General features: G+C 32.6%; 2 protein-coding genes across 26 annotated transcripts in view; one reads left to right on the forward strand and one right to left on the reverse strand.

Annotated features, from left to right (window-relative positions):
* The window catches only part of LOC105836083, a 62,143-nt gene extending 55,090 nt beyond the window's left edge, over positions 1 to 7,053 (forward strand). For all 25 annotated transcript variants that reach the window (XM_036283192.1, XM_036283196.1, XM_036283188.1 and 22 more), the window contains 7 exons: positions 368 to 719; positions 1,318 to 1,664; positions 2,845 to 3,214; positions 3,298 to 3,562; positions 4,192 to 4,371; positions 4,456 to 4,593; positions 4,952 to 7,053. In XM_036283192.1, the coding sequence (XP_036139085.1) occupies positions 368 to 719; positions 1,318 to 1,664; positions 2,845 to 3,214; positions 3,298 to 3,562; positions 4,192 to 4,371; positions 4,456 to 4,593; positions 4,952 to 5,176 (1,877 nt within the window). In that variant the 3' untranslated portion in view covers positions 5,177 to 7,053. The remainder of the gene's footprint in view (positions 1 to 367; positions 720 to 1,317; positions 1,665 to 2,844; positions 3,215 to 3,297; positions 3,563 to 4,191; positions 4,372 to 4,455; positions 4,594 to 4,951) is intronic.
* A 1,236-nt stretch (positions 7,054 to 8,289) lies between these two features.
* On the reverse strand, positions 8,290 to 25,072 carry LOC105836082 (LHFPL tetraspan subfamily member 2a protein). Its single transcript, XM_012679863.3, has 5 exons — positions 24,867 to 25,072; positions 12,967 to 13,147; positions 12,228 to 12,500; positions 11,400 to 11,513; positions 8,290 to 9,744 (listed from the first exon to the last, which is right to left on the reverse strand). Exons 2-5 carry the CDS (start codon positions 13,094 to 13,096, stop codon positions 9,602 to 9,604), a joined length of 660 nt encoding a protein of 219 aa, XP_012535317.1. The 5' UTR covers positions 13,097 to 13,147; positions 24,867 to 25,072; the 3' UTR covers positions 8,290 to 9,601.
* Positions 25,073 to 25,085: the final 13 nt, after the last annotated feature.

The following is a 25,085-nucleotide window of genomic DNA, read 5'->3' on the forward strand; positions in this document are numbered from 1 at the left end:
GAAGGTGAATGTCTCGTTGGCCGAACAGTTGGCTCGCGGACACTCGTCGTTAATGAGAGCACGTTGAATCGAGACTTCGTGAACCTAAATAAAAGCCTAACAGAAGTGCCTAAACGTCAACAGAGATAAATTTAAACATTTCGATTGCGATTCTTGCAATCTGACGCAACTCTAATTCGTAATTCCGGTAATACGGAGCAGCTAAATCACAGGATTGTAATATCTCGTTCGATCGCGCAGTGGCGACAACGTTCGTGGTCGATTTCTAGGTCTCTCAGTTTTTTTTAACTTTTGGGAATTGGAGTTGAAGAATGTTGAGAAATATTGTGCGTCGTCGCGAGTACTAGATCAGAATTTTCGCTTTCAGAGAACACCGTGGACTCTGTGTCCGAGAAAACTTTGCACAGTCTGAACCTGTCGAACGGCGAACCACCGGTGTCGTCGTCCGGGAACTTGGTGAACGGCAGCAGCGAGACGTTGCAGAAATCGCACCTCACCCCCGATGAGAAGAAGCTGAACGCCAGCAATGCTCATCGCAGCAGCCCGGAGCCAGAGCTGACTGCAGCAAAGAAGCCTAGTTACTTGGGATTGGCGTGTAGTATAAGCGGCTACTCGGGAATCACCAGGTACGACAGCAAACTGAGAGAAGGATTTCGCTCGAGAGACAGTAGTCCCGGCACGAGGCTGATCACAAGGGACACGAGTCCTGCAGGTTTCAGGTAAGGCATCACTTTTACGCCATCGCACAGAGAAGGGAAATATAAAAAAAATAGCAATAATGTTGCAATCTATTGCTATCTTAAAATAATATAATTAATTTAACAATAAAGTAAATTAAAATGCACATGTAAATTGTGTGTGTATGTGTATGTGCAAAAAACATAATTTATATTATAAATACCAATAAAAAAAAAAGTAAATAAGGTATCAATAAAATTAAGATAAATATTAGACTGATGTGTAGTACGTAATAAATACGTAATAATTAACAACAAGAAATAAGGGAAGTGTCCGACTAAAATTAAGAATATTAAAATACTATCGAAAAAAATTGCAGATAACATTTGATACATTCTTAATTTTATTATTAAATATTTATTTATTTATTATTTCTATTTATATTTCTTGGTATTCAAAGGAATATCTATTTTATCTAATTTTGATGTATTTTATGGTTTACATATGTATTTTTATTTATTTTATTGTTAAATATTAATTATATAGTAATATATTAATTTTTTATTCTTTTTCCTCCTCTGTGCGTTATGTAAAATGTACATGCAACTCTCGATTAGATAAATATCTGAAAAATTATAGATCCAACGAGAATCTCAACGTTCCCACGCCCCAACATCCGTCTAAGAGTCAGTCGATATCACCGTTAGCGATGGAGAGACAAAACGGATTCACGAACGGTGTAAAAGAGGAGTGCAAAGTCGAGACGTATATGGAGAGCAGAAGTTCGATCAGCATGACATGCCAGGGTTACTCGGAAGTCGACAAGGGAGTATCGTTACACGCAACCTTTCCCGAACTGAGTCCTATCAGGATGGGTGCTTCCGTCAGTAAACGGAGCTCTGGATTATCACCGATGCTGTCCTGCGGACAGCAAAACAAGTCCATGGACACAGGTTTTTCCTCTCCGAAGCAAGGCGTCATTAATCGTAAGAAAAACTCATTTTCATAAACGATTTTAACATATTAATTAATACACTGAAAAAAAAAGTAATATATTCAATAAGATATGTTATTGCGGGCTGCCAATTACAGATATACTCAATACAATAATATATGCTATTGCAGTATCAATATTGTACTTGCATTGATAGCAAATATTATTGATATATATATTGAGTATTTTATGTAGTTGGCAGCTCGCAATCACATATGTTATTGGCTATATTACATTTTTTTCTGTGTATATTTTAATCTTATTTTTTTAATGGAGTTCTTAATAGTAATGCCATTCACATACCCTCTTCAAAATTTAAACACTTTTTTAATTTAAAATTTAATTTAAATTAAAAAAAAATTTTCTTTTCTTTTTTATTTTTAAACTTAAAAACTAATTCTTCCTTCTAAAATTTTTAATTTATATTAAACAAAATTAAATTATATTAAACAAAATCAAAATTTCTGTATATGTGAATCGTAATAAGACTTTTTTAAACTGTATAAAAAAATATTAGATAGAATTTTTTAAAAATAAAATTAATTAAATGGATCTTATTTAGCTTAATATTTAATGGAAACCAAGATTTTATTTAATTTTATTATTTTTTCTTTTATTAATATTTATTTTATTTTATTAATATTTTTGATGAAAAAGTCTTTTTACGAGTAATGTAATATAATATATATCCGACATATGTATATTAAGTGATAAAATTGTATTTTTGTTTGAATTTATTTTGTACTATTTATTTATAAATGGATAAAATATTAATATTTTAATGCATATCTTTCTGTATTAAGTAAATTAAATAAGTTAAAATAATACAGAATATTTTATTCGCTGTTAAGTTGTATAGATCATGTACATTGACTTATATATGTATTTATGTTTTGAATATTACCGTTTGATGTTTAACGATTGTTGTCTTCCGATACATGTAAGATACACATGTACGTTATTAGTTTGTTTTGCGAGTTCTGCTATGCTTAATATATTTTCTTTGGTTTGCTACTTTTCTTATAATTTCTCTGGTAAATTAATTTCTAATTTGAAATGTTTTTTATTTTTGATTATAAATATTGAGATATATAAGTGAGATATATAAATATTGAGATATACATACAGTGAGAAAAAGAGATTTCTTTATTTGTTTAAATCCTCTTTTGCAGTTTCGGGTACATCGTTTAGTGATACTAGTGTTCTAAACGGCTCGTCGGTAGAGAGTCAAGTGTTGAACACCTCGTCGAACAGCGAGAAATCCTTTATTCAACAGCGAGTGGAGCGACTGTATGGTCCAGGTGCTCTAGCGCAAGGTTTTTTCTTCAAACGCAGCGTCACCAAATTAAATACTAGTGACAGTAGTTGCAGTAAATCCAGTAATAACAATGAAATTTCGTTGGACAACGCGAACGCAGAAGAGTCATTGAAGAATCTGCCTGTCCTGCGACATCTGCGTCCAGAATTCCGGGCGCAGCTCCCTGTAGTCAGTAGTAGAAAACCCACAGACGGCACAGAACAAGTTATAAAACCACTACAAAGGTGAACATCTAGCCGTAAATTTTAGCCGTAAGTAATAGAAATTGCTTTATTTTTCCTCTGACAAATTACTTTTACATCCCCAGGGTAATGCCAGTGACACGAAAAACTGAGCAGAAAAGCTCAACTACAAATTCACAAAACAGCATAGTGAGAAGAATTCCAATTACTATAGAGGGTGACGTATCGCAGTGCGATACGACTAATAAAAGCATACCTGATCAGCAACCAGCCGCGCCGCAAGTAGTGTTACCCGTGTTAGAACCTAGCGCTAGCTCAATGAACATAGCGAAACAGGCTCAAGAGGCAGAAAAAGTAGTCGAAGAGAAAGATGGACATTATTTTATGAAGGTAACTGAAGAACAAATGCGTATATAACACAATGTACTCTGCAGGTAAAAGTTTAAAATGCTTACGATTCTTTCGCATTTCATGAGAAGTTAAGTATAAAAAAGTCTTTTATAATTTTAAAAAATTTGTGCAAATTAAACATATTATAACATTTCTCTTTTTTCGTAGACTTTTTAGTTTTAAAGTTACAAAATATATTTAATAAAAAATAAATTTTTACAATAAATTTATTGCAAAAATAAATATTATTGATAAAATCATCCATATTACTAGTTTTCTTTTAAGCTTAAAGATAGCTGATTTTAAAATATTTTTGTTAAATTTTGTTTGAGGCTACTTCATGAAGATACAGTGCTTTAAAGTAAAACAAAAGTATTTAAAAGTCATTTTTTTATTTTATGTAATTTAGGAACAAAATGTAGAGACAAAATTAAACACAGATTTAAAACTTTATTTTTGCTCTTTAAAATGCGTATTTGAAAACTTCTACTGTATGATTTTTTTTCAAAGAAATATTTAACTTTTTATAAAATGCGAGAAAAAAATTGTAAGCGTTTGTAAATTTTTGCCCAGCAATGTAAATGCCTACTTATATTTTCAATAAAAAATCATATACATTATGTTTTCAGTTATTGAAACAAGAGACAGATAGACTGCTGTCGTTGGCCGCATCTGCAGAAGCCGAATTAGCCAGCAGCGATACACTGCCAGAAGAGGCGGCTGGTAAACTGCGATCTGCCGCCGGAAAAGCTAGATTGTTAACTTCGCAGAAGATGCAGCAATTTGAAGGATTATGTCAAAAGAATATCGTAAGAAAAATTTTTTATTTTGTTTTTATTTTATTTAGAGCATTACATCGATTATAACTAGTGGCTCGTGTCTTGGTATTTTAGAATCAGGTGCCGGATGAAGAATTTCCAACGACGAACGAAGATTTGGCTGGCTTCTGGGACATGGTGATGCTACAGGTTGTTCAAGTAAATGAACTCTTTGACCAGATAGAGAATTTAAGGAAGTCGCAATGGCAAGAGGTATAATTAAATATTTTTGATACCGAATTAGCCTTTGACTTTTCAACGTATACTCTTTCTTTTAAAGGAAAATCTAATTACTCTCTAGGATCACTGTGCTAGTCACCGTACAATCACTAGTTAAATAATTGATAAAATGATTGTTTATAAAACATATCAAAATAGTTAGACTTTAAAATAATAAAATGCAAATTAATTGACTTTTTAGATCTAATTTTCATACAGCATTAATTAAAATATCAATTTTTTAAATTAAGTAAAATTAAGTTATTTTTATTTGTTTATTCACTGGCGCAGTGATTTTTCTAATATTTTGACTTTTCGCATATTTTTAACACTTTATTCCGTGTGCTCGTAGGTCATGCCGGACAAAAAAGCTGCATCAACTTCGCAACAGAACGGTAAACGCCGAGTCATACCAGTCCACAAAGCGAAACCGACCGCGAACAGCGAGGTGAACAAAAAGGCGCGCGAGGCTAGAGAACAGGCGCGACGACAAATGATCGAAGAACGAAGACGGGCGATGCGCTCCAACGCGCAGAATGTCGACAATTCCGTCGAGATTTTTGCTCCTGAAACGTAACGACGAATTACAAGTTAAGTCTGACTTTGACTGAGCGATACAATCGCTCAACATTGCAGTTCTTAAAGAATATTAGCGTGTATAGACCATCAATTCGAATATGAAAGGAAAAAGAAAGGACAAGTTTATACACTATACGGTGACGCAATCAGTTTCGGCAAAAAATCAAATTTGCTTGTTATAATTATTCAAGATATTATCCTTTGCACGCAAGTTATGCGCGACAAGGAACAGGAAAGTATTAAGCAGATAGACCATGTAATATGTGTTAAAATTGCTGAAAATTTAATATTACTATAAGTAAGGAAGAGGATATACATATGAGTTGACGAAGAGCAGGTGTTTACGTTCTGCAGAGGTTTTTCATACTTTTTTCATCGAGCTTCGACATGTCACGCATTATCCCGACCATCCTAGCGCAATAACGAGACACGATGATGTGTCACCTCTTGTCCATAGATATTTTATAAATGAAAGGTAAAATATTTACTGTAGCACTTTATCAAATTGTTTTTCTACGTGTCTCCGGACTGACATTATTAACTTATATTTATATAAGTGGTAATAAGTTACATGGAAGTTAAAAACTGGCGACTAAAGAAGGAATGCAGTTGCGCAAGAATTCTTATTAATCAGTCGCGTTTTAAGTCAAGAGAAGTTGTGTCTAGGTTAAGGATAAAGAAAATGACTGCGTTTAGCAGAAAAGTGCTTTACAATTGTTTTTTTATATGAATATTTGCGTTCAGCAAAAAAGCAGTTTTGCAATGGTTACAAAATTTTTAAATGATTGGTTATTGCTCTTAGTTCCTACCGAATTTAAATGTATAAATTAATCATAATAAAAATTCTTATAACAGTTGCAAAATTATTTTTTTCTGCTAAACGCAACTATTGATTCAAATCCAATTTAGTTTTGTTTAAATACTAAATATACTAAATATATATTTATTTTTAATTATATATTTTTTCATTCTTTCATTGAGAAAACTAAAATACGTATCATTTTCAAGAAAAACACTTATAAAAATAAATGTTTTTTAAATAAATTAATGTTATCAACAAATGTATGTGTGATAAATGGATAAATTATCACTAACAGAGACAAGTTCTAGAAATTTGATTTTAAATGCTTTTTAAGTAAAATTAAATACAATTATATAATAATATTTATATTATATAATTTTTAATTTTATTTGAATTTTTAAGAAGATACTTATTGTTATAACATTTTATTTTAAAAAACTTTAATTTTTTAAGAAAAAAGTATTTAAGATCGAATTTTTAGTAGGACACTGTCAATAATTGGGCTATTTATCTTATTGCGGAAGAATAGATTTTTCCAAATATACATTTAGATCTGGTAAAAACTAATAATAAGAGCAAAAATTATATTAAAGAATCTTGCAGTTGCAAAGCTACTTTTTCTGAACGTAGCCATTAATGAAAATTTGTAACATATGTAATGCTTTCTGACAAATGCATTGTTTATTAATTTATTTGGAATTTGGAGATTCCGTTGATGATTTGCAATCTCCTTAACCTGGATATAACAAGCAATTTATTACGTAGTTTATATATGTAAATAGAATTAATTAATATTAATATTTGCACAAGGCCGATTCTACGCCGATTGTTCGCCTAATAGCTTTTTCTATCAAACGTCGATAAAAGTTTCCATGTTGAGAGGTATTGTCAACAGCAAGTAGAAGTAAAAAAATTTATATTATTCTTATTATCGTATATATTGTGCGTCTCATGGCGATAAATATTATTTTTGTTATTGTTCTAATTATAATCATGTGCAGTTTCACCCTTGTAAAACATCTCCGCGCGAAACATGGATGTAATAAATTAATGTCGCGTTCGTTTTAAAAATACTTTCTATGAATTAATATTTTCAGATTTCGTGTTCATGAGATTCGTCGCGTCAAAAGCACTGATATATTTTTTGGTTATTTGTAAATGATTGTATTTTTGATCAATCATCGAATATTGCACAAACATACACTCAACAAAAAAGATTAATTTTAAAGATATTAAAAATGTTTTATTTCTGTCAACTATGCCAAAACATTTTTAATATTTAAAAATGTTTTAGCTTTAAACAATGTTTTAGTTTAAAACACTAAAGCATTTTAAAGCTGAAACATCTTTAACAATTTTAAATGTTTTAATGTTTTAAATCTAAACCTCGTGTAAAATTGAAACATTTTAAATATTAAAAACCAGAGACAGATATAAAGTATTTTAATATCTTAATCTTTTTCTTACAAATCTGGGTAATTCGTATTTGATTGATTTCTATGAAAGTTTTTCGAAATCACAAAATCTCTTCTTATTTCCTAATAAAAAAAAGTCTAATAAAAGGGATTTTTGTGCTGTGATGCGATCAATTTCTCTGTGAAAAACATTGAATTGACTATATCAAAAACTCGTGATTCAAGATTTTAGGCAATATTTTTGCAAAAAATATAAATTTTGTAGAAATTGTAAGTATTTCATTTTTACTCTAAATTAATGCTCTAAATCTGAATATCTGTTTTTAATAAAAAAAGGTTTTTTGATAGAAAATCATTTAAATAACCAAAAAAATAGATTTGACAAACAAATCTAATTAGAAAAACCTAATCATTGTTTATTTGTATTTATTATAAAAAATTATAATTTTTAAGTTAAACTCGTTTACTACAATTTCTGTATAAATCTTTGGTAATTAAACTATATTATATTTTATTATTTCTTTCAATCAAGTACATTTTTAGAAACTTGAAAATAAATGTTCATATATTTATAAAAATTATTAGACCTTTTTAAATATATATAAATGGTCAAATGCGAAGTATCCAGGTATGTAAAGATAAGACGTTTTTCACATTGCATTATCAGGATTAAAATTAAACATTCTTTTTTCAGTATATAATTCGAAACATTTGTCGAGAAAAAGAAAGAAGTATATCGAATGCGAACGTGTGATTCGAGATGCGTTGATAATATCTTCATTATCGCGACGGATCTCCAAAACGAGAATCTGACTGTGATCGACGTACGTGTCACATCCGCCAAATATTTGACATTCCTGCGACAAGAGTATCTCTCGTCACGACACGTTACACTCTTTTTTTTTCTTTGTGTAGCTGTACGATAGCATTTTTTCTCGGCGTCCGATTCAGTGGTCAGCGGTTCTAACGACAAGTCCTCAACCAAATAACACTCGTACTCTAAGTAAATAATCACACGCGCGTCGTCACACACGAACTGTAATCGCGATTCCGTATAATATTATATTTTTTACTATAATTGCCAATTACATTTATCTCGCTCGAAATTTTCATACAAATCTATCCGGATAATTTATTGATCGTTGATTCCCTTAGTGCCTTCATTATTTATATGTGTGTATGTACATACAATCGACTGACGGCCGATACTTTTATGTACATGTATCTATTTAAGTTATACATTCAACCGAATTTCACGAAATCTGTTGATAAATGAGAATAAAACGAATAAATTTCATTATTTATCAATTGAACATGCTTAAAAAAGTGTGAAGAATTAATCCGCCTATCAGAGATGCGCGAATTATTTGAATACGAATTGAATGGAAGATTTAGTCTATATTTGGACATAAATCTATGAATCCGACATCAATCCGGACATGAATCCGAATTATTCGAAATATTTGAATCTAAAACTTTTGAATACGAATAACATAAATTAACAATCTTATAAAATCATACTTAAATACTAACTTTACAACATGTAATCAATATATTTTTATTGTTTATATATGAAAATTTAAATATATTTAAAATATATATATATATATGTATAATAATTATGTTGTTAATTAAAAGTTATGTTTCAATAATTTAATTCAATTCGGCATCAAGTAAAACTTTGTTGATTTGATTTGTTTCGATTCAGCATTAGAAAACTTTAATTTACACATCTCTATGGGTTAGAAACGAATGTTGAAGAGAAATCATTGGACATATATTCTATTTTGTTGTGTGCTATACTACTCACTTATTTACATTGAACAAAAAAGAAACATCCACATTTTACTTTATATTTCTTTTTAACATATAAAAACACATATGTAAGATATAAAATAGGAATTTTCAGCACCGTAGGTGTTCAGCATAAATTACGGTAGCAAGTGTGGGAAGACAGTAAAGTACATTCGACTTTCTTTGTGCGTACAATACACCACGTATGACATTTAGCCAGAATGTTCATTCTCTGCTTAATTAATTATTTGATTTGTGCAACAATCGCGTTTCCATGATAAAATTTTTATCTCCGTTTGGTGCACGATAAACACAACAAGGCGAATATTTCTGGTTGCACTTCAAATATCCCATTTCGATGCTCCGCAGTGTGGTATCCGTTATGGACCCTTCGCTGATTTTATTTGCATGCTCAAGCTAAGCATATTAGGGTCTTTCCTTCGTTCATTTTGTCCTGGACCTTGTCGCTGGCCGTCGACTTCTCCGCTTGTCCGCTAAATGCGGCGCAGACGAAGGTAAGAGCGACGCCGATTGCCGCGCTATAAAACGCCCATCCTGGAAGAAATGATCTTTTTTACATTCTGCAATCTTCATAGAAAAAGAATTCAAAATAAAGAAACAATAATTATCTCATATATAAGCAGGAATATAAAATTTTCTTCAAAGAATTTGATATTTTCAACAAACAAAATTTGTTCACGTGAAAAATTTTTTACAGTTTTATTTAAAAAAAGTATATTTATCCTTATTCAATAATAATAATTTTCACATGACGAGAGGAAAAAACTATTTTTAAATTAACAATTAGACATTTTCATCATTATTATTATTAAAACAATATTGTGCTCTTTGGAAGACTATTGAAACAAAAATATAATATTTTGCTGAAATGTAAAATTAGGTAATAAAACCTTTTAAAACAATCCTAAAAAATATCACGGTTTCGGATATCTAAAAGATATATTCAAGATATTTTTAAAAGATATCTCAAGACATGTCTAAAAAAGGTATCTTAAAATATATTTTTAAGATATGTCACGTAACGTATATTTTTGAAACATTTTTAAAAGATATCTTCAAGACAGCCTAACAAATATCTGAAATAAATATTTAAAAATGTTGCATGAGATATCTTTTAGTTTGCTAAAAAATATCTGTTCAAAATTTAAAAAAAAAATGCAAAAGTGTCTCAAGATATGGTAAGATATCTTTATGTTTATATATATATTTTATGTTTTTGCTTATATATAAAATAATGATTGTTGATTTGATATTAATCTTTTTCGGTGCTAATAATTTATTTTTAATTTAGTATAATTTAATTTGTTTTTCTTATTTCTTGGAGAAAAGGAAGAGTTATTAATTGATTTCTTGAAATTGAAATTCTTGTTACGTATCCAGATAATATACGGATATCTGAGGAATATCCGTAAAATATCCTTTCAAAGAATATTGAGAATATCTATAAATCATCCGTTTTATGTCTTTCGAAAATTCAAAAGTCGAACGGTTATACCTGTTTATAAAATTCGTGCTTTAATTCCTGACGTATCCACAGAGAATATTTGATGAAATGTCATATGAATGTGAGAAAGAAAAAAAATATCCGGAATTATAATTAATATTAAAAGACGGAAAGTGTTCGATCAAAACGTTGTGAATTATTACATTCAATAAAATAAAATGTCAGATTGGCCAGAACAAATAAATCCATTGGTACTATTTATTTGCTGGTAATAATTGTTTTCGTTAGTTAATATTAAAAGGATATGAAAACAGAAAAAAAATATATTATACACACACACACACACATATAAATTATAAAATTTACAAGAATATGTTTCGTTATAAAATAAAATAAAAAGAATATGAAATCGTTATAAAAAATAATTTGTAATAAACTACACAACAGGTTGTTTACTCAAATTTTATAAAAACAAGTCTAAATAGGAGCACCTTATAAATATCCATTTTTTTTTATTTCAGGATATCCAAGAATGACAAATGTGTGTGTGTGCGTGCGTGTCCTATGAATATCTGATAAAGACCGTAGACATTCCGACAAGAAATGGATACTAAACAGATGTCCATAGAATATCTTATGCTGTCTGAATTAAGGATAAAATTCTTTTAGAAAAAAATTTAAAGCTCGATTAAAAAAAAAAACGGATCTTTCTGATAACTTTTTGGATGTTAAATATTTAATTTACCAAGACTGCAATTAGCGAGATAGAAAGCATCAGCTTCAGGTCCGCAGATTCTCTGCACTCTCTCAGCACCCCAGCCAGCGGGGTACAGAATCATCCCGAAAAGATATAGTATTCCTGTGAAAATAAATATGCGAAACTAGAACAGCATACAAAGCGCGCCTTGTACAGATGCGTTTTCCGATTACTTGATTTATTAAAACCGTGACAATAGAATCGCTTTTTAAAGGCATGCTCGTCGATAATTCTGAGCACAACCTTTCTCTGCAATAGAGATTGCGTCATTCACACTCTCGGATACCATTGTTAGGCTACGAAAACACATTACGTACGCGGAATACTCAGCTGCAACGAAATCGTTGCTTTCTAAGATCTGTACTATTCTTACTAATATCATTCAGGAAAGACTGGCGAGCTTTGTGTGACGGAGCAAACGGCAGTTTTTAAGAAAGAAATGTAAGATTAAAATTTTTTTCTGTACAGACATAATTTTACTTTTAGAACTTAAAATGTGGATATCGAAGATTTTACTATAATTTTGATTTAGTTAAAAATTTAGTTAAAAAAAATATATAAATTTGACTGAAATTGTAGTAAAATTCTTCATTATCCATATTGTCCTATAATTATCTTGAGTTTTAAGGTAAGTTTTAAGAGAAAATTATCTCTGTATATATGTATGTAAGAGAAAAAAATATACAAATCCTTCTTTGAAACGTATAAAAATCGGCCATCATTCTAAGAATCATTTCATTCGCGAGTTAAGAAGCTTAGTAAAAATTTCATCGTTTCATCATTTCAATCCTCGCCTCCGTCGAAGAGCAACATTACCGGCAACGGCTTGCGCCACTCCCGCCAGATTGAAGATGCTTTTGCGGCCGATGCTCTGCACGCAACATCCGAGTAGAGCGGCGATCACGGTCACCGACATCACCGCCAGACCCGCGGACAGGAAGAACAGGGACGCCTTCCAGCATCCCGGGAAGACGTTGGAATCCGTCGCGAAACCGTCAACATTGAAATTCGCGCAGTGCGTCTTGCCGAATAATCTCGTGCAACGATTGAAGATTCCGACAGTCGGCGTGTATAATTCTGTGCCATTCCCTAAAGATTTAGAACAAATCAATGAATAATATATTTTTTAATACATGGTTCAACAATAATTATGAATTAGTAGGCATTGAAATTTATGTCTATGAAATTATGTTTAGATCTTTTTTAGGTTTATTTTCAATCTTTTTTTTTGGATATTCAATGGATATTAAAAAAGTTGTAAAAAACGAACATATATAAAAGGTACATTGAAAACGTCCGTCAGACTTTAATTCGATTGTTACTTAACGAACGTCCCAATCATCCTGAGTCAAAACTCGAACGTTCATGTGCTATTTGGATATAATTAAACTGCATAGATCCTGAATTTACTGATAAATTGATTAAATTTTGTCCAACAGTTGCATAGACTAGAAAAATATATATATTTCATCTGTTGACAACTAATTGATCAGTAAATATGCAACGTAGCTTTTTCGATATATATCTCAATTCGAATTGAAAAGGAGCTACTTACTTGTGTCCTTAATCGTCGGTGGTCCTACAAGCCACCTGGGAGTGATGAGGCCTGATAAAACTGCCATCAATGCTGCCAGGGACAAGAGCGTCCATAGCAGGCTACGTCCGGTGACTATCACATAGCACATGCTGCCGATTGATTGATTCCCTATGCCATTCTTAGATCGCTTTGATTGTGTCTGAAAAATAATGTGCCAATCTGTCTATATTCCACATCTACATACGTTAAGTATTGCGATTTTTAGCATAACTAAGAGAATTTGTAAAAATGACAATTGGTGGATTCTTACTGATTTACAGTGCTCATAACTGATAATTAATTAGTGAGTATTCACTATCTTTTAGTAACTTCAACTTTAATATTACTGAAAGATCGGAGTATTTATTTTACTGATTAATAAATTATAAGTCTATCACTGAAAATCAGTGTATTTTTATTGAGCTCACTGATGTTTCATCGACTGTATTTTAGAGAGCAAAAATTCTTCAAATTCTAGCATAAGTAGGATGTTGGCAATTAACGCGATTACGTTCTTCTTGCCTCTACCGAGATTCGACGATTTTTAATGAGCGACCACAATTGAATAAATGCCAAAATAAATGCTTACATTAGTATTTCGAGGAAAACGCGCCGTTGTTATTCGAGGTTCGTCGAGAGCGTGAGGCATTAAAAGCTGTGATACGGACCGAAACACGTAGGTTACACAGATCTCGGGTTACTCTCGGGCGCAGCGACTAACAGTTCCGACTTTTTATTCTGATTTCACGGAAATCGTGAAAGGGTACGGGGGCTCCTCGCCGAGCACAGAAATCACTCGATCCTCGGATCTAGCTCACGACACCATAAAATTATCGACAAACGGGTGTCGTAAAATGTTTTGTTCGTGATTGACTCCAGGACCAAACTTTTGTCGTCTCTTGAAAACACTGTTAATAATTTTTTAGAATTACATATATTATTCAAAATTATTTAAGATTTTATGAAGAATTACGGAACCTTTTTCTTTTTGACGCGTAAAAATACTTTTTTTACGTCTTTTTAAAACTAATTTCAAATTTTATATGTGTCGAGTTTACGTTTATTCTTTGTATCTTTAATAATGTGCAAATTAAAAATAATTAAAAAATATTAATTTCTTAGAGTACACCAAGTAGAATATAGGTGTAACGTTATATACATAGATGTATAAAACACGTTATGTGACATAAGATTTGTGGTGAGTTGTTTATAAAATAATGATGAATATGCTTCCAAAAAAACTGTGAACATATTAATTTAAAAACTATTGCAACGATTGACTTCTTTGGTATATATTTTTAGTATACGTCCTATCTAGGACTAAAAAACCTGAAGGAAAATTTAAGGAAAAATAAAAATTAACAAAATAGTGTCGGTTCAAAGTTGATATTGAATATGTTCGGAGAGACATTATTAGCGATATCAGCATCAGTTTATCCTTGTTCTGCTTTTAATGAGCAATGATGATAGACATACTTATTATGTATTTTTATTAAAAAATTAGTTTTTTATCACAAAAAATACTCGGTTTAAAAATTTCCGGAATTTTAAAGGTTTATACCTTAAGTGTAGACACATGCTAAAGATATATGTTAATTAAAGTTGTCAATTGGTCCAATAGTTCTTGAAAAATCGTGTTTAATTTCTTTTCAGACACATCTTAGTTATCATTTTACATCTTTTAAACAAGTTAATAGTTTTTCCTCTTTTCTTATAATGCCATAACTGTTTTTGGCGGTCGTAGGTGATTCTTCAGCGTATTTCTGTGATGTGCGCTTTCTACAATTTACGTAGATATACGGGACCTACAGTTTAAGTCCGATCCCAAATGACCTAATTAAAGGGATATTCCTGGGCAAGATACTCTCGGTGGTTTACTATTATCTTTCAAGAATGAATAAAAATCAGATGATTCTGATCGAGGTTTAAACCTGGGCCTCCGACACAGAAAGCAGACGCACAACTCATTGCGCTACAAACGCAGTTTAAAATCATTTTTAATTTTATTTTACACATGATAAAAGATACAGAATAAACATATAGAACTTGAAATCAATCGGTTGAGCAGTTGAAAAAAAAAAACATAAAAACAGCCTTTTTTTACGCGTCAAAAAGAAAAATGCAAAACTTCAACATTAGTCATTTTCCAATTTGTAATATAGTAGATAGTTTGATTGACGGATATTTAGTCAAAAACATTTTTGACTATTTTTATCGTAGTTTTGAAATTACAAATGTTAAGATTTATATGCACGTGCGCATATGATAATTTTCTTTCTTTCTAAAAAATGATCTGCGAAAAAAATTAATTCGAAGCAATCATCGTCCATCTTAGCTCTCAGTTAGAATAGCTTCGGCCTCTCTTCTCATGTTTGTGGGCGGTGTCTTTTCACCTTTTACGTCACACATCCCATTCGAAATTATTCTTTCGTCCCTCAAGATTCTTTTATATTCTTCAAATTTGCAAACTTTAATTGCCTTCGTCTTCTCATCACTAATCGAGACATCCGGTTTGATCTTTCTAATTTGAAATAAGGCTATTTTTTTATATTTAAAAAATTACGCAACGAATCGATTTCAAGTTTTATATGTTAATTCTACGTATCTTTTATTTTATAATATGTAAAATAAAAATTAAAATAATTAAGAAATATTAATTAATTGGAAAGGTGTAACACATTAACATGTGCCTAAAAAAAAATTGTAAACATGATTTTTAACGAGTCACCAAAACGCAACCACTATACCAAATGCAAAAAAAAAGTATTTTTAAAACTTAAATTTTTGCAATTTTATAGGCAATATTAAGTACAAATCAATTATAGAAAAGAAATACATGACAATATCATAGATATAACTACGGCCAGATCTTCGGTCTCTAGCTAGGAATCTCTGATCTTTTTGAATAATTCTTCAACTTTGCTAAAAACTTTGACTTTTTTTAGAGAGAACACATGTTAGACAAAAAGAATAAACATTTTGAATAATAAAAATCGATCTCTAGAGAACAGTAATTTTCTTCAACGGAAGGGCCAAATCTGACTCCTTTTTAGGACATTATAAGAAATAAGAACATTATAAGAAAAAAATAAGAACATTATAAGAAAATTGACAATTTAGAATCAATCTAAAACCTTTTTTTAGAAAGTTAACAATTTGGATGTAGTAATAATTAATCTCTGGCGATCTTCAGCAATTTTTTATAGAACGACATCGATTTGGCGAAACATTGTGAGCCATCAAAATCTGGCAACCGTGGATAAAACCGAAGAATTCGTCAGTACTTATAATAGCACTATTGTCGGTTTTATTTCTGTCGCCCTCGGTCTGCGACTCACAACCACTTCACGAAGTGTGTTTACTTAGGATCATCCCCTAATCATTGTTTATACTTGTGCTGTCTTGATTTCCGGAACATAAATGAATTCTCTCTCTCTCTCTCTCGTTTTTTAAAATCAGATTACTCACATTCTTTTGCATATAATCACGAATCTTAATTTTTTTAAGCAAATTGTTTCTAGAAATGAGAAAAATACTCTCCTACAACGTCTCATACAACCATCGCCCGATATTATTCATCAATTAGCGATAAAATTAATCAAGTGTCAGCGTCGCGGCTGCCAAGCGGGTTATCTCTTCCACTTAAGCTATTTTCCGTCGTGTTTAACTCTTTATTCCCACGGTGATTCGCCTTCGTACGTGACTGAGAATTAATGAGCAACGCTTTAATTGACAATCTATGGCTTATAAAATTCGAAACGAATGGGGAGAGATAAGCGTAGCGTTGGACGCGTGGGCCGACTGCTGTCTGCGCGAGTCTGCCTTACAGGCAGCTGCGCGTTTTTCCTTTTCTCTTTTATTTTAATTTGCCGGCTTCATTGTTACGTGTAGCGTTGCCACGCCTTCTCATAATACGATACAAACCCCCTTTCGCCGAGACCATGCGCGCGAGCCGTCGAATTAATCCTCAAACTCAGTACGGAGTTGCCGATGCCTGCGACACGGAATTCACACGAATCTCTTTTCAGCTCGATGTCACTTTAATTAACAATTGTTTTTATCCATGCGAACCTTTGAGTGCAGTTACTGTGCAAATTTAAAATGGCTTTCGCGTAATCTGTGGAATGCATTTTCATGAGAAAGGGTTAATCAACATGACGAGATCGACCGCGTAGACACTGGACTTACAGATTATTAGCATTCTCCGTTGACTTACGGCTTTTCAGCCGTGAGTTACCGGACAGAGGACCCATTGGCGGATGACTAATGGTCGGAGCGTCTGTGCAACGACTGGAAAAGAGGAGGGAGGATATTGCATTCCGCGAAAATGCGTGAGCCGAATGAGAGATTCAGATGCCACCCACAGGCAGTTCTATAATAGAATCCGAAACAGATTGTATAATCCTTTGCGAAAGGATAAAGGAATCCAGGACAGAATTTATTGCTAGATTGTATATTTAAGAAATAACGGAGACAACGCGCCTACAAACTCTTGTAGAGTGAAAGTGATCGAGTTTAAAGGAGGAAGATCTCTTGAAGGACCTGTCGATGACAGGATTAATGCAATGCGGGTCAACTTAATTGTTTCGACAGAGTCTCTGCCCGCGACGTCTGAAAACGAGATGTCTACTCTCCTTACATAATCTCGCGAGTGCGCCATATGCGAGGCAGCTGTTGGACAGGTGTTCCTTTGCACATCTCGCATCTCTTCGTCCTCCCCTTTCGATTTCCTCCAGATTCAGTCTGCAGGAAGAGAGAGAGAGAGAGAGAGAGAGAGAAAGAGAGAGAGAGAAGGAAGGAGAAGATTCACCTTTTCCTATTTTTCGTGAGGGATTCACACCCGTAGGGATTCATCGCGATTCTAAAAGTAATCGTTTTCCAAATTTTTAACCGGGTTTTAGATCGACTCGTGTCGAGCAACCGATCTCCCTCCGTCAAAGAAATCTACGTGAAACATAATTAGCCTCCTGGTCGCGCTATGAGTCATTCGATATGGGTCGTTTAACCAGGACAAGTGGAACTCAAACATACTAATTGATTATTGCCGAACACTCAAAGGAACCCATACAGCACCGTCTATCGTGGGTAGTTTCTAGAAAGGTCCAACCTTTCATATTTTATATGTAACAATTTTAGAAGCATTCTATACAAAATGTTTACATTGCAAAAAATGTTTCTAAAATCTAACTTGAAAATATAATCAGAAACGGAACAAAAAGTCATCATAACAACAAAATGACATCAAAATGATTCCAAAATGATTGTTAAAAGTAACTTTTCAATCAATCACAATTTATTTTCATATGAAGTAACTTGTTTTACTTAATATGATACCACTTACAATAACAGATTGATATTATTATATACATGTTTTATATATCGAATTATTATATTCGACACTATCCTGTGATAGTAATAATCATGAATATAATTATTATAAATATTTACAATAATATATAGAACTTACCGCATACCTTTAAGAAAGATGACAAGTCAAAAATATGAAATGTTCAGAAAAGAGAAAAGAAAATTATGTTTTATAAAATTAATTATTTTAAGGCAGAAATAAACATAAATTAAGTAACTTTTCAGATTCAAGTTTACGTTTCAAGTTATTTATAAGTAATGTATTAATTTTATTATACTGTTATGTTAAACTCCGAAAAATTGTTTTTCTAACTTTTTTATTTTCTCTGCTTTTTAAATTGAATTCAATTTGCATAACTTTTTCTGGTTAAAGTATTTGTTTGATTAATGTATTTAAAGTATATTTTTATTGCTGCACTAGTTTACATTGGATTGTACTAAAATTTTCTTTTCTCGTTTTTGTCAAATTTCAATCGTATATCTATTTCACTTTAAGTAGAGTACGTTAGTTCAGCTGTAAAAAAACTAGACCTTAGATACAATATAAAACAAAATTCGAAAACTTTGACTTTTGTCACCTTTCTTGCGGATATGCGATAATACAATCAACATTATTACTTTTAGAATATTATTATTACTTAAAAATCACGCGCCGTTATTGAGATTCAAAATATCATTAGAGTAAACATATGGCATCTTCGAAAAATATCGAATAGAATATTTCTCGATAGATCTGAAATCTGTGTACACTAACGTTAATCAAAATTCACAATCATGTACGTAGACCGTGTATGCAGTGTTTAGATTGAACACGCGCTGAAAATGATCCGTCAAGTTTATCGGCAGCACTTGCCGCATCTCTCGGGTGTGCACGCATACAGGCGCCATAAATGAGCTTATCTCGTGCTTCAGGAAGTTGCACACACTCGCTGACCGCGCTATGCGAGCATATTTCTGCGCGCGCGGCATTAATCGCCGAAGGCAAGCGATCGCAAAGCCAGCACGATTAGGTCTGCCCGTTTTAGCCGCGCTTTCCTCCGTGTTCATCGCGTTTAAAGCGATATGGAAGAGACGGGTTCGCGGGGATTCGGGGGCCCTCCGGTAAGAAAGAGAGAGAAAGCGAGAGAGAGAGAGAGAAAGAGAGAGAAAAGAGACGAGAGATGAGGGATCTCTCGAGCGCAAGAAGCGCGTTGCGGCTGAAACAGACGGACCCACGGGCGATTCCACGAACGCCGTTAATCACCGCGGTTGCTCGAAATCGAAATTATTTCCGCGCTCTTACGAGGCTCACGCGATCTCGTTGTTTCGCGACGCACTTAGAATCATGATGCCGCCGATCCTCTAAGCAAGATAGATCTATAGAAGATCCAGCAAAAGAGTGACGGACAGATTATGTTTTATCAGATACCAGTTTACGATGATCGTTCAAATTACGGAATGAATTTAACATTGATTTTAATACAATCCTACAAAATAGTACAAAAGTTATATGAAATGGTTATATTTGGTTCACGTGAAAAATTACGAATTGTTCAAATTTATCTCTTATTAAAAGATTATTAGCTTTATCTTTATAAATTGTGAAAAAAAAAGAGGAAGGTTTGGTTCCTCAAAATTATTTCTTAACTATCCTTTCTGTTAAATTATTGAATTCACAAGAGTCAAAAGCTAATACGAAACTCCTCAATTTTAATTATAAAAAGATAAATTGTTTATTATTTTTGACGAGTATCGCTGCTGGTTAATATTAACATTCTTTAACGTTGCCGGGAGCACGCACGCATGTACGCAGGCGGCTTCATTTATGCGTGCACACGCACAAACGCTCGACCAATTTATATTTATGATGTATCGGACCTCGATGACACAGCGACTGGCTATGCTGGTCTCGAAGCAGCACGGAGAGGAGGCTAGGAAGAAAGGACAAAATAGGAGCAATAGACAGACGAGCGATCAAGAGTAGAAGAAGAAGAAAGAGAGACAGAAAACGAGAGAGAGAGAGAGAAGGTGAAGGTGAGGCTGTAAGAGGGACGAGAAAAAACACCCACGGAATGTGAAATTCCGATCGTTTGTCCCACTGTAAATTACGACTATTTCCGTTCTTGATTGCGAAAGAGCGAAAAGTTTATGGATACGCTCAATATGCAAAAAAGGGTACGATCGCACGAAGTTATATGTCCCAGAAATTAAAACGCTGTTTGTAAATTAGAATTCTCGGAAGTTCAGACACGAGAAACTCCAGCGGGAATAAAAAGCGCTAATCGTATTCTTGAAGTTAATCCTCCTCGTACTTCCCTCGGCTTTCCTGTCTTCTTCTCGAACGAGACGATTCTTGAAAAACTTGACTTTTTCTTCTCCCTTTTTCCTATCGGAACGTCATATTAACTTATCCACGCTCGTAAAAGTGGCCGATTCGATTGCCGCGGTCATTACTCTTCCCTACAGCTCATTCTTCTGCCCGCTCGCAGGCTGCCACGTGTTCGGTCAGCTTGCGCATTTGCGTGAAATGAAACACGCGGCGCATTTTAATTATCGTCCACGGACGACTTTAATAATGCACGCCCATGCATGATGTTCCTTGAGGAAGGGTTCTCGAAAGGAAAAAGCGGATTTCCCGATAAAACAGGCGTGACATCCGTGAGAATCCACTTCGTGATTTCAATTCACAATGTAAAGAAGATAAAGGTACATTAGTCACGAAATTTGGCACGTCATATGAAAGATTTCGTATGTTGTAGAAACTAAATCAGTCAGTGCACTCAATAGTCGATCGTTGTATTTTTCAATGACAGATTGAGCAGAATGCAATTCTTTGAAGATTCTTATTTATGGGAAAAGAACAGTAAAACTATGGTTTGCTATGTAAATTTAAGATTTATAAGCAAATGGTACAACAACAAAGTTGTTTAAGAAATTATAATTGTTCAAATATAATTTCTTTATATCATTGAATTTGCTTAGTTATAAATGTAATAGTATAATATTAAATTCGTATAGCAAGCCATAACTTTATCTTCTTTTTCTGTGTTGTATTATAGGGTTTCTCTTACACTTCTTTTTCCCTCTATTCTACCAAGTATTCTACTGTATCTTTCAGGTTAACTTGCTCAAATGGCTCGATTCGTTCGCTATTCCGTATCTCGTGCCAGTCTGCAGTGCTCTGACATATTTGAGAACCGAAAAAAGGACCCGGGCCCCCCATAGTAAGCGGGAAACACCCTTTTGTTCAACGAGTCGCTCTCCAGACGCGAGTTGTCCGCATTCCTTTCACAAAAGAAAAAGAAGAGCAAGCAGCCCCCTTCCGCGTTGAAAAAAAGGAATAAGATGTATTTACAAGCGGCTGGTAACAAGCGATCGACCGGCTGCACCGAGTTGCATCGGCAACATCTGGAAATACGATTTGATCTTGAAGATCTCCGTTTTTGTACTTTACCGCACCCGCGGTGCAAAAACTATTGGGTAGCTTGATCCGCAAAATTTCTAAGCTAAAAAAAACTCAAGATACATTAATTTCTCTCTCTCTCCCCCCCCCCCCCCCCCCTCTCTCTCTCTCTCTCTCATGCATAAAACTTATATTTGTTGTACATTTTATTATCTGTAATCTTTTTAATTTTTGTTTTGTTTTTCTGTTTTCTTATTTTATTGTAATTCTTATTTAAAAAAATGTTTTATTATTTTAATATTTATATTAATTTTATTTTATAATTATTTTATAATTATTAAAATAATATTAATATTATTTTAATAATTTTATAGTGTAATATTTTATACTATAAATTTACACCCAAAGAGAAAAAATAGTTCCAAAATTATCATAATTTAATAAGAATTCATGTAATTTAATTTTTTATAGTTTTTTTAGCAATATTTCAATTAAAAAGTGAAATATTTTATAAAAGTTACGAAATATATCTACAATATTTCTGATAATTCTAAAAAATTTTGATGCTATAATTTGATGGATAGCAAATACCAAATCTGATTCAATTCAGTTTTGTTGATTTGATTTCCATTCCCCGATGAGACAAAAGAGACAATACCATTAAGCACTATAAAAATCTTGTAATATAAAAACACAATAATTGAAAAACAAAAAATTCCTGGAAAACAATTAATTAAAATAGTTGCCACTCAATCTGAGCAAATGTTGATGTTTGATGCGAAAAAGAAACGAACAGTTTACAATTGCAAACGTAAATGTTTAAACATTCGCCTTTTATTTAAAAAATACAATAGATTATAAAGTTTTTCATTTTTGTATGTTTAGGTTCATTTGTAGGTGATTTCCAGAAATAATGTTCGCAGGAGCAACAAAAATAATAATTTAAAATAATAGTAAAACTTTTACTCTTATTATTTTATAAACAATTTAATAGAGAAGAAGGTAATATTATGGCCATTGTATATTATATTATAGCTACGAGTGATATATTTCTTTAAACTGAAGAATTCTAGTGATTACCTATGATTTCTTATGAATCAATTGTTTATTAGCCCGCAGTTATGCAATAGCGCTAATATAATAACATGCAATACAATCGATATTTGCGTGTGATGTAAGATATTTTTAAACATTTTGAAACTTTTTCAATATATATTTTACCGTTGAATCGTATTTTCTCATTCTTCTTAAACTTAGGCATATTATCACACAAATATAATACATGTACATTATTTATTTAATTATTTCGAGTTATACAAAATTAAATAATAGAATGGAATTTCATTAGTGTAATCGCTTAATCGTGTTAATGTCTCAACAGGTTAAACAAACGGCCTCTTTTTGAAGTTAATATTGAAATAATTACTCGATGAGTTGATTATAATTCTACTGCTATTCTATCCTGAAGACATCTTTTAGAAATCTAAAAAAACATCTTTTAAAAATATATTGATTTAATAAGATATTCTTTAGCAAAATATTCACAAGACTTGGATATATTTTCTGGATATATACGTGTAAGGTCATTATTACTAACAATTTATAACAATAATAACTGTAAAAATACGTAAAAATACTCCGTAATTATCAAAATAAAGTGTTTAATAAACAGCGGGATCTATTATATCTATCTATTTCTCTGCCTCTGTCTTGTGTTATCTTAAATAAGAAAACAAATATTTCACTATAATTATATTTATTCATTATAATTATGTGTATATTATTTCATTATATTCATTATAATTCTATTATGATAATTCTGAAGTCATGATTATCTCGAATGATTGTGCATGTTTTTCTATCAGCTGTACAAAACCAACCTGAGAGATTCCTAACGTAAACCGAATGCAATCAAATATCTTTGCTCATATTAACAACAAGGAAAATTAAACATCGTGATCCCCCCCCCCCAAATCACGAATTAAATTTCATTCATATTTTATTTTTTTACAGATTAGTAGAATTTCTATTTTAAAATAAGCGTAAATATACTTAAGCAAGCGTGTGTCTCAGAGAATAATGGAAACTGGAGAAAACTTGGTTGGTTCATACGTGACTCCCCACGACTAGACGGATTAATTGACGAACACGCCGCAATTGTACCAATTTAGCGCTGCCCGAAATTAATAGTAATTAACGATCGCATACGAGCAGCAAGTAGCGTTGCCGTGCACAGAAAGACGAAGCGAACTGGAAGGAAATTCAAAACCAACCCGGGATGCATAATTCATAATACCGGATGATTACCGGCGCGCTCTGACACCGTGATGTAAACATTCGTAAATCGATGCAATCGACGAGGGACTTGTAGAATGCGAGCGAGCGAGCGAACGAGCGATGATTTTGCACGACGAGAATCCTTACTTTTCGTAATTGTAATCTCTTAATCCCTTTCACAACGAATTGACGCAGCCGTAAATTTTTGTTTCGTTCCGATCTCACCGAGCAACTCGAGGACTTCGTGCGAAACAATTATTACCTTCGTCGAAATTCTCACGTCGGGAATTTCGCGGAGAACAAGGCCGCTTAAAAATTAGAAATTATAATACTTCTTATTCAGTTAATCCAAGTTAAATATTAATGTGACATTCACGTTACAATTTTACATTCAACAATATAAATGTGACATGTTGTGCAAAAACTGTCCGATCGGATTATCCTGCCAAAAAGTAATAACGGATATTTACAATTATTTAGATTGGAGAAAAATCACTGCTTATTGGGAATGAAATCATCGTAATGTGCAGAAATGAACGGATAAGAGATATTTGTTTATTATCGTTTTTTCGACGGATGATTCGTTCATTTTTGGACATTCTGGCGATTTTATTCTTAATGAATTGTGGTCAGATTTTTATCCCATCTAATTGATTAGAAATATTAGTTTGTTACTTTTTATCGAAATCATTATTCTCTGGACATTTTTCTCAGCATACAGTTACATTGTTGAGAGTGAAATTATAACATTGATATTATGTTATTGTCAATTAGTATTTTATTAGTATTTGTGGGTAAGAAATTTCAATTAGAGAAAAAAACAAGCAACAGCAATTGAAACAATGGAGCTTACTTGTCGTCTCCTTTTTGTGTTCGATTCAGTATGGTTTCTGGGCAAAATCGATATCTCACCGACAAGTGATGTTGCGCGGTTTGGCGTATCGAATATCGGGGGGGGTCACTGTTTTGGTGGCACACGCGCTATGCTTCGTTGACTGTTTAGCCGTGGACTTGAAGCGAGCACATAATCCTCGCGTGCGACTCACTGGACGCGCGGGGCACGACTAAACGA

The sequence above is a fragment of the Monomorium pharaonis genome, chromosome 2, assembly GCF_013373865.1.
Source record: "Monomorium pharaonis isolate MP-MQ-018 chromosome 2, ASM1337386v2, whole genome shotgun sequence".
NCBI classification, from domain to species: Eukaryota; Metazoa; Arthropoda; class Insecta; order Hymenoptera; family Formicidae; genus Monomorium; species Monomorium pharaonis.